The sequence below is a fragment of the Aedes albopictus genome, chromosome 2, assembly GCF_035046485.1.
Source record: "Aedes albopictus strain Foshan chromosome 2, AalbF5, whole genome shotgun sequence".
NCBI classification, from domain to species: domain Eukaryota; kingdom Metazoa; phylum Arthropoda; class Insecta; order Diptera; family Culicidae; genus Aedes; species Aedes albopictus.
The window spans coordinates 258249011-258265368 of NC_085137.1; the positions used below are offsets into that span (position 1 = coordinate 258249011).

Genomic DNA, 16358 nt, shown 5'->3' on the forward strand with positions numbered 1-16358 from the left:
ATACTCGATATGCATTCTGGAAGGTTGCAGTCTTCGGCAAAGTTCTTTGGAATGGTTAGTACTTCATTTTGAAGTCTTCCGTTTTGATCTAGATCTGCTGTAATTGATCTAGATAAGTTTTATTTTTCTATATGATTCTCTAGAATCCTCGATAGGCATCCTATAGAGTTGCAGTCTTCGGCAAAGTTCTTTCACAGTTAAAAAATGTTACATCATATCACCTGTAACAAAAGGACCCCGTTTTATCACACACATTTTTCCATCAGTTTTCAAATTTACAGGTCGCTCTCAATATGAAGCTTGTGTTCAACATTCCATACAAGAAAATGTTTCATGTAAAATTAAGTGTGATGGAACAGAAACTTATGAGTCAAATTTGTTTACGTCGGGTGTAAATTTCAGAAATTTTTGCTGTGTTGGTTTGGTTATTACTTCACGTTTTCATCTGTGGTATTGACCTAGATCTGCTATAATTTATCTAGATAAGTTTTAGTTTTCTACATGGCTTTCTGGAGTTCTAGCTATGCATCGTAGAGGGTTGCAGTCTTCGGCAAAGTTCTTTGCGTTGGTTAGCACTTCAATTTTACCTTATCGGTTTTGATCTAGATCTGCTGTAATTTATCTTGATAAATATTGTTTTTCTAAATTAGTATCCAGAATTCTCTACATGGGTGAAAATAATTTACCACCGGGTGATTTTTTTTCCGCGATCAAGCAACGAGTTTTTATTTCAAATTAATTTTTGCAGAATTTCCTTAGTCAAAAAAAGATAAAAACTTTTTTTTTTGTCATGAATTTCAAAAATTGGTATTTTGGCGTTGCATACTATATGGATGAAAACCTGGAGGCTGCTGCACTAGGAAGGTTGTTGCAAAGAAATCTTTCAGAAAACATATCCGGAGCCGTAGTGGACACTAGAGCACTAGAGAAACAATCAGAAAGAAAAAAATGAATTAGAGCTAATCTAGATCAAAAGATTTACACATGTTGGTAACATGTGTAAATCTTTTGATCTAGATTAGTTCTAATTCAATTAGTCAATCCTAGCAATTTCGTCCAAAACTATAAAACCTACAAGAGCATTGGAAAGACATTTCAAATTATGAAACCCTTCTAGATCAGTGCCATCAGAACAATATCACAGTCCAAGAAGTTAGAGTGTAGTACCATGTGTTCATCTAACAGGGATGCATATTCAAAACAGTGAAGTTTCTAGTTAAGGCTAGTCTAGTCTACACATACACACATTGAAAGAATCTTGAATTGCCTACTTTTATCATCTTTATTGTCATTGTCAACCCTTGAAGTGCATCGGTGATGCATTACAAGCATGTCCGCCATTGAAGGACCAATGTACGAAAAACGCAACCCATCCGCAGAATTTTCACTATGATCACACAATCATTTATTATACTGAACATGTTCTTGTCGGGTGCCGTAGTTCCACCGATCAAATTAAATTTTACAGGACAACATCGAAAAGACGCAACTCAAAAAGTGCTAGCTATCAACCACGTGTGCGCATCCTGCAATGATTCTCTGACACTTCTCTGCACTTCTCTGAAGACTCCGAACTTCCAGGATGCATGTTTAGAGCCTCACAGTATCGTATTGAAAGATAAAATTTATCTAGATCAAATACTTCAGATCTATATTAAAACTGGAGACATAGAAGTATGGTACCAACCAATTTAGTTCTAAATTTGTGCAAGATTGCAACCCTTTGCATATAAAGAATTCTAGAAAATCATACAGAAAAATAATTTATTTTCTTCAATTATAGCAGATCTAGATCAAAATCGAAAGCGTCAAATTTTTGTACCAACCAATCCAGTGAACTTTTTCGATTGGATGGTTCATTCAGTTGATTGAATTCGATTTAACCATTCTAAAATGGGTATCCTATGAATTAGAATTTTACCAAAATCACTAAAACTCAAACAACAGCCTAATCTAGCCCAAATTTCGACCATTCATTAATGTACAACTGGTAGATTTAGCTAACAGAGAAAACTTGAGATTTTCCAATGCACTTTTCAATCACTCCATGAAAAATCAAATTTTTGCCTATCCCGATTATCCCTGTTTTCCTGTCCACCAACACTATCACAGCAAGTTCTGTCAACCCGTCATAGTTCTTTATCTTTATAATGAGGCTGCAAGTTTCAATTTTGAATGGACATACAATTAAATTATTTTGATCATACGGTAGTGATCCAAAAATATCTTATATCCCTTTCGTGACGAACTAGCACAATTGTGCTGTTGAGCGGTAACAGTTTGCATTATTTTCCTCTCGGTTTAGACTTTGTTTTCTGTGATGTAAACTGTCTTAATAATTCAGCCGTTACTTATACTTGTTTGTGTGTAAACAAACTTTTGTTTACGTTGCCTGGGAGATTTACCACAAGAAGGTAAACAAAAAGTGGTCAAAAACCGTAAAATATGAAAAAGTTTTATCTGTCGAATATTTTTTTTTATTTACGATTTTTCTGGGTAGTCAAAGGTAGAAATCGAAAGATAAAGTGTAGTTCTTTCAAATGAGGAAAAATAATTGTTGTTTTGTTGGGAAATCTAAGAGTTTTGGAGAGCCAAAGTTGAGCCATTTGTATGGAGATTTCACTTTTTTGTGCTCCGTCACGAAAGGGATATATGTATTATTACCACAGTATACAAGGGGATGTTCATTTATTAGCTAAGACAATTATTGGACGCCCCCTCCCCCACTTGTAAGATTTTTTGTTGGAGTATCCAAATAATGTTGTTTGGTGCGTAATATTTCTCAGAAAACCACCCTTCTCCCCACATAAACCATTCGTAATCGATGGACGAACTCAAATTTTCATTCAGCAGGTAATTTACTCCTCGGATTCATAATGTTAGCAAATTTACACTAGATTGAAAACGTGGTTCAAGTTTCAGATCTCTTCCGTGGATTGCTAAGAACTTCAAACCGATGGCATAAGATTGAAAAGTTTTTCTTCTTGGTTCCGTTCCACAGAGTCAGAAGTCTGCATACGCCGCCACCAGAGGAATGTTAAATAGACCGTCTAAGTGCATTCATCTCTGACTTCCTGCCGACGATGATGGCGGTGTTTTTATCAGACGAACGAAAAGACCCGCGTGTACTGTTACCCGCATGTACATGCTCTTCTGGTCTTTCGCTCCGCACCACGTTAGTTGTAGTTTGTGATTCAAGTAAGTAGCTCTTCGTCAGCTCGCAAAAATGAGAACCCTTCTTCCTCTACGAGAGCACTGCGAAACTGCGCCGGAACGTACGAAAGAACGAGAGCAATTAAGTTTTTAACCTAGATTTTCGTAAACTAAGCACGTAATCTGTTGAAAGTTATGCAAATTAACGTTATAGAGAAAGTTTTGTTCCATCGTCTCCGGGATAGTGATTCTATCTAGGGTGTATTTGGTATTGGCTTTTTCCGCATCGGTTTGGTTGCAGATGGGGAATGATGAAAGAGTTACATGAACTTCACCCCTGCAGTTTTAACATGGGTGAAACTGGTCGAGTTCTTTTATTCTGTGCCGCTTACCGTGCCAAAGAGAGGATGTCTGAACATTGGAGTTTTCGTTCTGGTACTTGTTCTTTATTTTTCCTATCAAGCTCGGGAAAAGTTATAACGAGGTATTGAAGATAAAAATCAGCATACGGTTAGAGTTTTTTTTTTGTTCAACCGATTGAATGAAGATTGATTCCGTTTCAGAAGGGTTTGCATGTCGAGATTTGGAAGCAAACTATATGAACTTTGATAGTTTATTTTATGGTCTGAAAAGGTGTAGCGAATTTAATTAAAATAAACACTGCAAGAGCAGAATGCCACATCAAAAAGTCAAATAGGTACCGTAAGATGGGGTAACTTTGATAGTTTTTCAGCGAATTTTCTCAATATTTTTACATGTAACAGTATTTCCCCGCGCCAAACAAGTACTGGGGTATCAGTTATCAATTGCAATTAAAAGATTCGATAATCTGAAATATTTTGTATAACTTTTAGTTTTTCATGTAACCGAAAATCAGATTTTTATTTTGGGGTAACTTTGATAATGCCTTAAAAACACATCAAATCTCAAAAAATAATCACAGATTGAAATCTTAGGAGTATGCAAATGATGAGAGAAGGCTTGAGGAATATATTAGATAGAATTTTCATATCACAACATTGTTTTATTACTAAATTCTACATATAAAAATGAGTTTGTAGAGTATTGAGTGCAAAACACAATAAATTTAGCTATCAAAAATCATTATCTTTGGAGTAATAAAGGCTTAACGGTACATCAACATTTGATTACATGCTATTCATGATTAGTTTTCTTATTTTGGGTAGTGTTTTAATGTTTTATTAACAAATTTTGAACAACACATATTTATCTACATGAATTTACAAGGGCATTGCATACTTTTAGGCGTTTATCGATGTATGGAGATTTATGTCTCGATTTACAAAATTGCTTCCATTTCGTAAAAACACTCTTCGTTAAGAGATTCAAGGCCAGATTTGGTATCTACTATGATGAGTCTATTGAGAATAAGAGTCCATTCATTGAAAAAATAGTTTTAACGAAGTCGTATAGCAGATTGTTTGAAGGGGTTGATAAATGAAATATCAACCATTTTTATTTTTTGCCTAAAAAGTTGTATATAAACTAGATTTTAATAAAAAATCGTCGAAGATGAACTTTCATATGTATAGAATTGATTTACGTTTACCTTTTTCTTAACTGGTTGAAGGAATCATAGTTATAAGATAAATTACACAATGCCTGCCGCACTATCAAAGTTACCCGCATTATCAAAGATACCCCGTTTTACGGTACCCTTGTTTTACTTTTTAGTGGTGTGGCTATATGAAGGCCAAAAGCGCTGGGAATCTTATCGCTACATGTGATTCTGGTGAGAGATTTTTTTAACCTTCCAAGGTTTACAAGGTTGTGAAGAAGAAAAAACTTCCATGCTTAATGGCTTGCCATCAAAAAAGTCCAAAATCACACATTTTGCTCTATAAATTGAGCTCAAAATTGAGACGCTGGAGCAAATCTGAGACCGAATTTGGATTCAGCGACCAAAAGTTTGTCAGAGACGCATAAGTTTTCTTTTGAGTAAGACCAAAAGTTATTTTTTGTTACGCTGCAGCGTGCTGTGTTGTTGTTCATACCCTTTCAAATTGGTAAGTAGTGTAATTGCCATAAATGTGAATTATTTTTAATATAGTAGACCTAGGAAAATTATCGTACATACTTACCCTTGTCTACTAAATAGGAGTTATTATCCTGAATTGGTTCTTCTGCAAAAAAACAGAGAAAAGGTAAAGTTAATGTATGAGCTTACTGTTATAAAAACGATTTCAAAAAAAAAAAATCTCTAAATATGTCAGTTGGAATAGATCACTTATAATAGTTTTTAAGTCTTATACGTTTAAATGTAGTGCACTGCAGTGGCCGTAAAGCTAAATGGGGTTTACTCAGGCATTCAGCAAAAATATAGTTCTTAGTACCTTTTCACTTCCGAAAGAACAAACTGTCTTTCTCAAATGCTTAACCTAATTACCGAAGTTCATATGTGAATCCCGGAAGAATTCTGTGAAGAAATCTCAGGAGGAATCCCAATAGTAGAAATAATAAGTAGAATAAGTAGAATTTATTAACGGAATTGCCGAAAGAATTACTGGAGAATGCCTTGACAAAGTAATAATTCAAGAAAATCGAGGATCAAAAAAACTCGGGAAGCATCAATGATGGAATCCCGGAGAGCATCTCGAAAGAAATGCCGAGAATAAATGTCGTGAGAAATTAATCAAAAAAAAAAAAACCTCGGATAAATCTAGGAATCATACATACATACATTTATTTGTTCAATATCACATTTAAGACAAGATATAATCAACAATAATTTGCCACAATACTCGGTTTGTGGCTGCCGCTCTCCATCCTCGGTCGCGCCCAATGCTCGTCAGGTCGCGCTCCACTTGGTCCACCCATCGTGCTCTCTGTGGTTCACGCCTTCTTGTGCTAACCGGATTAGTAGCAAACACCAGCTTTGCAGGGTTGCTGTCCGACATTCATGCAACATGCCTTGCCCACCGTGGTTCTATAACATTTACCCGAAAACCATTTACCCGAAAGACATTTACCCGAAAACCATTTACCCGAATGTAACATATACCCGAATGCCAAATACCCGAATGTGACATTTACCCGAACGCGACATTTACCCGAATGCGACACTTACCCGAATGCGACACTTTACCCGAATGCGACATTTACCCGAATAGTTTATTACTATGCCCAAATTATGATTTTGTGAATAAAGTTCACTTATTTTGTTCAATTTAAAAAGTGCATGTATTATTTTGTTTTGAGGATCACAAAAGCATTTTGCATATCAAGTTCCTCAAGAACCCATTTTATCAAATTTTCCCTTAAATGATCCGCGATAGGAATTCACAGGGCATATGCTTGAATAAAACTCATAACTGCAGCTGTTAAAGCTGTTAGTGTTCACTCTAGATATTTACCCTTATTTGATTCATATGCTGTTCTTTTGATAAGCAAAGAACAGTTTATGATTTAAAGAAGGGGAAATCTCTGTTCGTAGGCCAAATGGTCATTAGTTCGAAACGATTAGAAAACAGCCCTCGGAAAATCAACATATCATTAGAAAATAATATTTGACAGATTGTTCACCAAACAGAACATCCCATTATTAAAAGAAGGAAAAAATCTTAGATGTAGACTTGGAATGCATCACTCAATCATGTAAGAGTGTAATTTAAAAGAACATCATATAATCGAAACAAGGACAAAATTATATGCATCCCAACTAACAATGGTAGTTGAATAACAGCTTATTCAATCAAAATTTCAAAAATTAAGCTTTTTAATGGCTTATTCTTCTATTGTACAGCAACAATGTTTGTTGTGCAGTTAGTAGTGCGAACCCAAACAAAATATGCAGCAGTGCAACTCGAAAGAACAGCCTTTGAAGAGAAGAAGGGAAAATCTCCGAAAAATAGGTAATAGTTTGGCCACCAAGCAACACAGTGATACTATGTCTGTTAAAGAAACTCTACCCTCTTACCCCGAATGCCGTCATAACCTCGAATAGGACATTATTCCAAAAGCCATTTCCCCGAATGGGTCATCACCCCGATAGTAAGTATAATAGTTCCCTAAAGGATATAGGTAGAAAGATAGATTCACGGGTCTCCTATGGAGTTAGTAGTTCGTCCGCAACAAATTAAATAACATTTCAACTCCAACTCGAAAAAGTAGCCTCTTATGAAAAGAATGAATATATTCTATGGAGAAATTACCAGTTTAGTCCGTACCAGCTGGAGCCGCAAAAGAACAGAATATCAACAAAAATGTTTTGATTAAAATAGCATTGTGACAGCCAGTTAGTCCTGTACCAGAGTGCTTGATGATCACTCAGTCTGATGATTATTAGGTCTAATCAAAGCCTGCTATATGATACCGGGCCATAATATATTTATTATTGACAAATCATATGGGGATCAAGTACACATTTTTTTTTAATTTTTCGGGTAAGTGTCGCATTCGGGTAAATGTCGCATTCGGGTATTAGTCGCATTCGGGTATTTGTTGCATTCGGGTAAATGACGTTCGGGTAAATGTCATTCGGGTAAATGTCTTTCGGGTAAATGGTTTTCGGGTAAATATTATAGAACCTCGCCGCCACACACCGTTCTCCTGCATACCACCGAAGATCGCCCTTAGCACGCGTTGCTCGAAAACTGCGAGTGCTTGCAGGTTCTCTCGAGCATGATCCATGCCTCGTGTCCGTGGAGGACCACCGGTCTTATTAGCGTTTTGTACATGGTGCATTTGGTGCATGGGTGAATCTTTTTCGACCGCAGTTTCTTCTGGAGCGTTCGAATTCCACGACTCACATTGTTGTCAGTTGTCAGTAAGGAACCGAGGTAGACGGATCAGGTCGTGTTCGGTTCCGCCTGCCAGCATGTACCGTAAACCGGGGTCAAATTGATCAGCGGGGTGAAATTGATCATTCAGGTACTACATTGTACATTACAATGATTGTAATTCCATACTAGGAACTCTTAATGGAACTCGTAATGATCTTGAAATTTTTATGTCATCTGATTCGTAGATGTCTAGAGATCAGTGTAGACTTCTTTTTTTAGAAAAAAAAAAGTTAGTTTTGCCTTATTTTTGTTTAGGAATTTGCAATGTATTCCTCATTAGGCTGAAATCATTGCTACTAAACAACCGATTGCAAATAAGACTTCCCGTAAATTCTCTGTTTTAACATTTTTGTGGATCCTTGGTGGGGAAGTTGTGTAGCTATTCTGAACATGAAATAGTTTAAAAAAAGTTAATTTTATGATGAAATAGTCTTTTATTGTGATAGTAATCACTTATTTCAAATGAAATTGCCTACCTTTAGGCGTTGAAGGGGAAATTTTCAAATTTTATTTTGCATTTTAAGTATTAAATTTACTAGTTATAAGATTTTAAATGCTTTATTCGACTTTAGAAGAGCAAAATTAAGCGCCGAAGGAAATTTTCCTTTTCAACCGATGCTTAATTGTATACTGATCAATTTCGCCCCAAAGTGGCATTTCCTTTTTTTTATTTTTTGAGTTATTTAACTCAAAGTTTAAATTTGTTGAACAAAATTTTAACACATGGTTCCATGGACATCCACTGGGTACTGGTTTTACAGAAATTCTTTTGGCAATATTTGAATTACCACTGATGTTATGCGCAAAAGTTGTTTTAAAGTGATCAATTTGACCCCGGATTACGGTACTTTGTTTTTGAGGCCAGTCCGACCTTTGCTACTTCGCGTTTCAGGTGGGTGTTGTACAGCTCTGCCACCGTTCCAAATGTTCTGGCGATAATGTCCATGTCGTCCGCAAAGCACACAAATTGCCGTTCCGCGGCTGTTGAGTCTGGCTCGTCGCATCACACTTTCCAGAGCGATGTTGAAGAGTAGGCATGAAAGTTCGTCACCTTGTCGCAGTCGCCGGCGAGATTCGAATAAACTAGATAGTTCACCCAAAACCCTTACGCAGTTTGGCACACCGTCCATCGTTGCTTTAATCAGTCTCTAGTCAGCTTCCCAGGAAAGCCGTTTTCGTCCATGATTCTCCATAACTCTGCGCGTTCGATACTGCCGTATTCCTGCTTTGAAGTCGAAGAACAAGTGATGCGTTGGGACCTGGTATAAATCTAGGAAGCAATCGCTGGTGGAAACTCCGAAAAATGCTTGACGGAAACCTGGGAGACAGTGTTGAGAATACTCACTTGCAAGAGTGATACTCACTGGCTTCTATCTCAGTCCAGAAGCACGCTATCAAAACATGATGTTTGAAGGGCTTTTCGATTGTGGTTTAATCTAAAAGTTTGCCAAATAATGTAAAGGTCGCAGACGCATACCAAAGTTGTGAGAGAGCTGTGAGTACGAGGTGAGTAAAATTCGTGTAATTTATACTCACCGTGTGCTCACGGCTCTTTCACTGTTTTGGTATGCGTCTGCGACCTTTACTTTATTCGGCAAACTTGTAGGTTAAATTACAATCTAAAAGCCCTTCAAACATCATTTTTTGATAGTATGCTTCTGGACTGAGATAGAAGCAAGTGAGTATAACTTTTCCCTAGTGAGTATTCTCAACACTGCTGGGAGATACTTCGGAATAAATACTGGGAGAGACGGCTTAAACCCACGAGCAGTGAATCAAAATTCGACCATCGCGCAACAATAACGACAATGTCGCAACCTGAATTTGTTGCGACATTCTACCCAATGCGACATAGGTTTGTCCCAACTTGAACAGAATAGGACAAAGATCTTGCACCACAAGTTTGAAGATTTTTAAGGCTTGCATTGTGATTTTCGAGCGGTAACTTCGAGTCGGTGAACACTGCAACGCTGCTGAAGATGTATCATCAAAAAGTTTGGGTTTTGGATTGGTAATAATTGATTATTCACGAGTTGAAAAGTACGCAACAAATTCAGGTTCCGTTTTGTCTGCAACAAAAATTTTCGAGATCATGTCATTATCTGTTACCAGTTGGGATAAATAGTAATCACCGCGTCTTCTTTGTTGCATGTTTTGTGCCTCTTTTGTCTGACAATTCTCTTCACTGCCCACGAGTGATCGCGTGGGGAGCTGAGTACATGCACCACGAAAAATACAGCGTGAGTGTTGAGGGGGTTGAAGACATGACTGATCGAGGGTTAAGGAATCCTGTGACAAATCAATGAAAAAAATGTCGTATCCCGGGAGAAATCTTTAAAGGAATCCAGGAAAAAATCCTTGAAAGAATCTCTGAATGAATATTGAGACAAATCCCCGAAAGAAACCCTGGGAATATCACTAAAGAAATATCAGGAGGTATCAATGAAGGATTTCTGTGAGAAATCCTGTAGGAATCCTTGAAGGTAGCCGGAACGAAATGCATGACGGGAAACCTAGAGAAAACCCAAGAAGAAACCTTGAGAAATTCCTGATGGAATCTCTATAATGGAGAGTCGGTATTCTAACGAAATCTCTGAAAATAAATAGAATCATTAAAAGGATTCCGAGAGGGCCAATGGAGGAGTCCTACAAAGAATCTTGAAAGGAAACCCGAGGAAATCCTTCTTTTCCCTGGGAAAAAATCAAGAGAAATCCCTGAAAGCAACCCATGAGAAATCAATGAATGAATCTCGGGATGAATCCATAGAAAGAATCTCTGGAAGAATAGAATACTTCAAGAGACCATGGGACGAATCGCTTCAGTATTCTAGGGAAGGATTACAAGATGTAACCCAGTAGCGATTCTAGAAAACAAAAAGCCATTGAGAATTACTGGCAAAAATTGCTGAATATGTTTAAAGATTTGCCCTGCTTCAGGCCTTTTATGTAGCACGCTATGTCCGAACTAACAGATTATAAAAATTGAATGTTCATCGTGTTTCTTTCCACAGAATATCAAAATTCATGCTATATTATCCTTTACAGAAAACTTCAAATATTTCATCGGGAATATTTTGATTTTTTCATGTTTTAAGCTGTTTTTCTTACGAAAAAGCATGAAACGGCCAATTTCTCTCCCATACAAAGTGTTTAGAAAAAATTTCCCCAATAGAATATGTTAAAACCTTCTGCAAATGAAAATATAGCTTGAATACTGATGTTTGGTGGAAAGAAACCCGATGTACAGGGGGTGGCCAAAATGTTTAGGATAGGCAACTTTTTTTCCCTCACAAAAAAGTTCAACATGCTGTAACTTTTCATAGAGTTCATCAAAATTTCTTAAATTTTGACTGTATATCAACCTATGCACATACAAATTATTGGTACAAATTTGAGCTCGATTGGTTAATCTTAATCTCAATCTAAACCTAGAACCGTTCTGATAAAACACTACTTTTTAGCAGAGTTGATGTACACGTACTGTAGTCCCATGTACGGGAGCCACATTGCAAGCGAGCTCCCGGGAGCACTGTACATTTTGAGACTGAAAGTTGTGTGCCTCATTTTTCTCAAGTTGTGTCTCATGAGCTACGTCTCATGCGCTGATTGAATTAGAAAATTTCATGACAAAAACTTCCTAAACGAACGATAATTGAAATCCTAACCTTAGCATTGAGAGTCTCTAGTCGTATCGCATAGACCAACCAGACACTTGAGTTGTGTACGGAAAAAAGTTGTTGAGGTTCTTCGTTACTAAGAAGTTGTTTTTCACCTTAGATACCAACAGCTCACGCAGCGCATGAGACGAGCTCCCCGGGAGCTATGCACCAAGCTCGCACCCACCAGATTTTCGTGAGCCTCCTAGCAGCGCAGCAGACTGCGATTTTGAAGAGCTGGGAGACAATTTGGTGGGAGGCTCGCTGTCACATTTATGTACACATGAGCAACGGGTAACTCTGCTTTTTAGACAACTTATTTTTGAACTGTCATATCTCAGAAACAGAAACCATTGAACCAAATTGAATGGAATTTTGAACGTGTATCAACAATATATTGATACTTGATACGACGCTATAAAATATAAAACAATTTCACGACGAATAAAGATATACCGGTTGGGCATTTTCACCCATATACAGAAAAATGAGTAAAATTTACAATACCATACTAAAATTACTAAATGTGTTTTTCCGGTAATCAAAATAGGCTCTAATATATCTTATAAGAGATATTATGAGAATAGAAGTAGAAAATCTTATGATATGAAAACTATTTTTTTTTTTTTATCTGTATTAACGAGATTTTTAGCCCTAGGCTAGTTCATCTCGGGACCCACTCTTTAGTTCCCTTCCGAAGGGGAATGGGAGATATGACATTTCAATAATAATATTGTCTAAAATAGTATTTTACGAGAACTGCTCCAGGTTCTCGAAATTTTAACCAATCGAGAGAGAGAGAGAGAGAGAGAGAGAGAGAGAGAGAGAGAGAGAGAGAGAGAGAGAGAGAGAGAGAGAGAGAGAGAGAGAGAGATTTGTACCAATATTGCACATATAATAGGTTAACAAACAGTCAAAATTTGAGAATTGTTTTGCACTCTGTGAAAAGTTATAGCATTTTGAACTTTTTTGTAGAAAAAAAAAGTTGCCTATCCCAAACATTTGGGCCACCCCCTGTACATTCAATTTTTATGATCTGCTGGTTTAGATATAGCGTGTGTAGTAGATTAAAACATATGTGATATAAATTGCACCATTGCCAGTATAGTTTGTCGGTTGCGAACCACTCCAGCCAGCCAACACCCCCCCCCCCCCCCCCCCCCTTATGTCGAAATATATTTTCTTATACAGTTCGCAACAAAATCTAAGACTAATCTCCCCCCTTCCCCCCAATTAATTTATGGGTAAATACTCACAAAACTCTAACAAGATATCATTGGAATATAAGATTTACATCAGTATGATCAACTTTGCCGAAGAAAACAACTTCAAATTTCAAACCAAATACCAGACAAAGCAATTTACTTCATATTTGAAATGGGGCTCATAAAACACGGCCATATGTAATCATTGCAATTATGTTTGCCCATTAGGTTATTTTTTTTTAAGTGTCGTGTTCTCCATATACGAAGTCACAGATAAATATAATGATATTTACAAATCATGTAAACATCATTTAAGTCATAAGTTTAATGTTATAATGGTTTACATGAACACCTTCTACTAAGATGACAGTAAAACGAGATATTGCGTCATTCTCAAGATATTCACTTTAAAGGACCTTGGGCGGATGTGGTTTAAGCTGGTTATAACCATCGTCATGTACTGTAATCGGCATGGAGCTTCCGCAGATTGCAGTGAAACTTTATTTATTATTTATTTATGCATATAAAGCCAACAGGTAAAATTTCACCCCAATGAAGCAAGAAAAATATAATAGGAAAGTTTTTACATCATATTATGGTTTTAACATAATTAGCTAACACGTTCCTGATGCTTCTTTTCCAGTCCTGTGCTCCTATGGCCGAAGTGAAAGATGTGTATACATGGTAATTGCACGTCATTGTCTGACTCGTTGCATAGTCAAATCACCATCGACTTCAGACGTTTTGAGCCTGCCTCTGTTGCAAAGTCAGCAGTTGATTACGATAAGAAATAAAGTAGATTTTTTAACCAGGAACAGTAATTAAGTATATCATACGTAGCTTTTACTACAGCAATATTATCAAAATCGATTAAGTGTGAATTGGCGGAGATATAAAATTGAGGCAACAGGAATGATTTTTGGAAATCTTGCGTACGGGCACATGTTCTAGAAACAGATGTTTTGGCTATAGATTTCTTGGGGAAAACAAAAGCAGTTTCATTCTCCTCCCCATTCCTTCTCCCACTATTCGTTGACACAGGTTGGCACCAACCGATTATGATCCATAAGAAACGTCAAAATCCGAACTGATCAGTTGTGCTCGTTGCCGCCATTACAGCTCTCGAATAAGTGGAAGTGAATAATCTTGAATAACCATGCATCTCCATCAGTCATCGTATGTTGGAGATAGGGGTTGGATTTTAATTCGTTGGGTTTGGTTTCGAAATGATTTTGCGATGATTAAAAATAACAACCCTGCCTTTAGAATAGAAGCTTTGGCTTGATCTTTTGTCAGACACAAACGGTAAATGCTGTTTAATTGAAGGTGGTGCTCAAGAGAACAATTTGTACCACAAATTTCTACTCCATTAATGTTTTGATTCGTTCTTTAAATGCAGTTTCGTTTCGCTAACTTTAGGCAAATATTCGACTCAGTATCTTCTGCTTCTACGAACTACTGTTAGTTAAGTGGAAAACAAATCCGGGAGTCAGGCGCACGCTTTACTCGCCGAGATAGCAATCTATCCGCTGTCGTCGCTATTTCCTGCGAAAAGATGAAACATCTCTCAACCAGATATCGCTTTATATCACGACTCACGATTGCTTCAAAAAGTTTGTTCCTAACCAGTTGGTGACAGCAGCCGAGACATCATTCCAGTAGTTGTCCGTTCCGGTACTGAGCAAAGCATCCAAACAGAATCTTTAGCTGCTTTTTTCGCTCTGCTGAATGGCACCCATTTTGTCATGGTAGTTTTTTTTACCGATGGAATTCAGCTGAGGTCGAGCAAACCAGGGCGAGGAAGGAGTCTATTATGAATATTATTCAATAAATTCAGACCATAAAATACGACGAGCGTAAAAAGTCCAACTGAGTGGAGAAAGTCGTTGAATAAGTGAATGAAAAATATCTTTATCTTTTTTTATGCTAGTGGGATGCTGTCGTCCTTCAGCTAGCCGTGTAGAAAAAGAGCTTTGCGGATCAAGATATTTTGCAAATAAGGCGATATCAGACCTCCTATTTATGTTGAATCTTTTTGGTGAGTTTCGCACATCTACCATTGATTCGTTTACGCTAAGTGTGAAAGGAAGCAGCCAAAATCGAGAGTACAAATCTTCTTTCAAATCTGTGCTGCACGGCAAAGGTTTCTTCTTTCACCCACCGCAAAGTGAACCGAACGCCTCTCTTTCCAAGCGTGGGAGGCTCGCCAATACTTCCTTTTGTGGGGCACCCTTTGTTGGTTACGAGATGGAGTCTCTTACTGCTTGATCCTTTGACTCGGAGTGAAAGCGTTTTCTCCCAGCAACTGGTTTGGAGGGGAAAGGTGGAAGGGGTGTGGTGTATGACTCAATTCACCACTTATTGCTACGACATAAAATTACGTTACGGGAAATTCGCTTATGGCGAGGAGATTGTTTCTCGCTTTGCGGTCGACAGGGCCGCAAAGTAGCGATAAAATTTACGATATTTTGTGGCTACGGGAGACTGTATATTGAGTGAGATCATTTGTTGAACATGCTTGTTAAATGGTTGTTATTGTGTTGGTAATCGGATGCTGGTTGGTAATTCCATCAATCTAGATTCTAGGACAATATAAAAATTCCAAACATGACTTGAAAGTTTTGATGATTTCTCAGCGACCTATTTAATTAACTATTATGCGTAATACGCTATGGACCAATAATACTCTTGGAAAATTTCAGGCGATGGCGACATCTTTTTAGAAAACTTTAGAGTACTTTGCAAAATCCTCGAACCATCCGGTTAAAGAAACCCGACATCTCCTGCATATCTTGCTTAAAACTCGCGTGTTCACCGCTTCTATGTGGGTCTTTGAAACACCATTTCATTTATTAGGAATTACGATAGATAAGGCTGAGTTCAGCTTATTGGACGTAGTTGCTATATTTCCTCTAGCACCGGGGAGGACAAAAAAAACTGCAGTTCAGATTGCTACTGCACTGCCCATGATCGCAAAGCTAACGTAACCGCCATTGACAATGTCAGCATTCACAAGCTAATATCTATCGTATGTGCATAATTATGGCCAGTTTTATTCAATAGAGCACAAGATCTAATCACTGGCTTGATGCCAACGTGAAAAAAGTCTTTTTTTATCGCAGTTTTTTTTTATTACTACCTTTTACTTTATCTTATCCTAGTAATCCTAATAATAATAAAACGATCCTGGTAGTGGAATTTTCCTTTGAATCCTTTCTCTCTTTTCCCCTGAAAACTACATCTCTTAAAAAAGTGCGTGAATACAATTTACTTAAAATATTAAAATTCATTTTACAATTACTAAGTATTTGGTGAGGTGTGGTGAGGTGAAGATGACTGATGAGAACAATAGTCATTTAGTGAAGAAAGACAGTTGACTAGATTTACAATCTCTTCCGCTGAAAGAAGACCCCGTTGAACGCTCGTATGGTCTGGAATAATTAGTATATTTAAATTGGCTCACGGTATTACTAACTATGCTAGCGGGGATTCTCGGCTTCCAGTCTCTATGTAATCATAAAGGGATATTGGCTCAACACCTG

The 16358-nt window shown here is 37.3% G+C and overlaps 1 protein-coding gene across 11 annotated transcripts in view; it reads right to left on the bottom strand.

Annotated features, from left to right (window-relative positions):
* Positions 1–16358, bottom strand: part of LOC109428281 (lachesin) — a 107597-nt gene that overhangs the window by 39463 nt on the left and 51776 nt on the right. For all 11 annotated transcript variants that reach the window (XM_029872617.2, XM_062851604.1, XM_029872623.2 and 8 more), the window contains one exon: positions 5256–5297. In XM_029872617.2, the coding sequence (XP_029728477.1) occupies positions 5256–5297 (42 nt within the window). The remainder of the gene's footprint in view (positions 1–5255; positions 5298–16358) is intronic.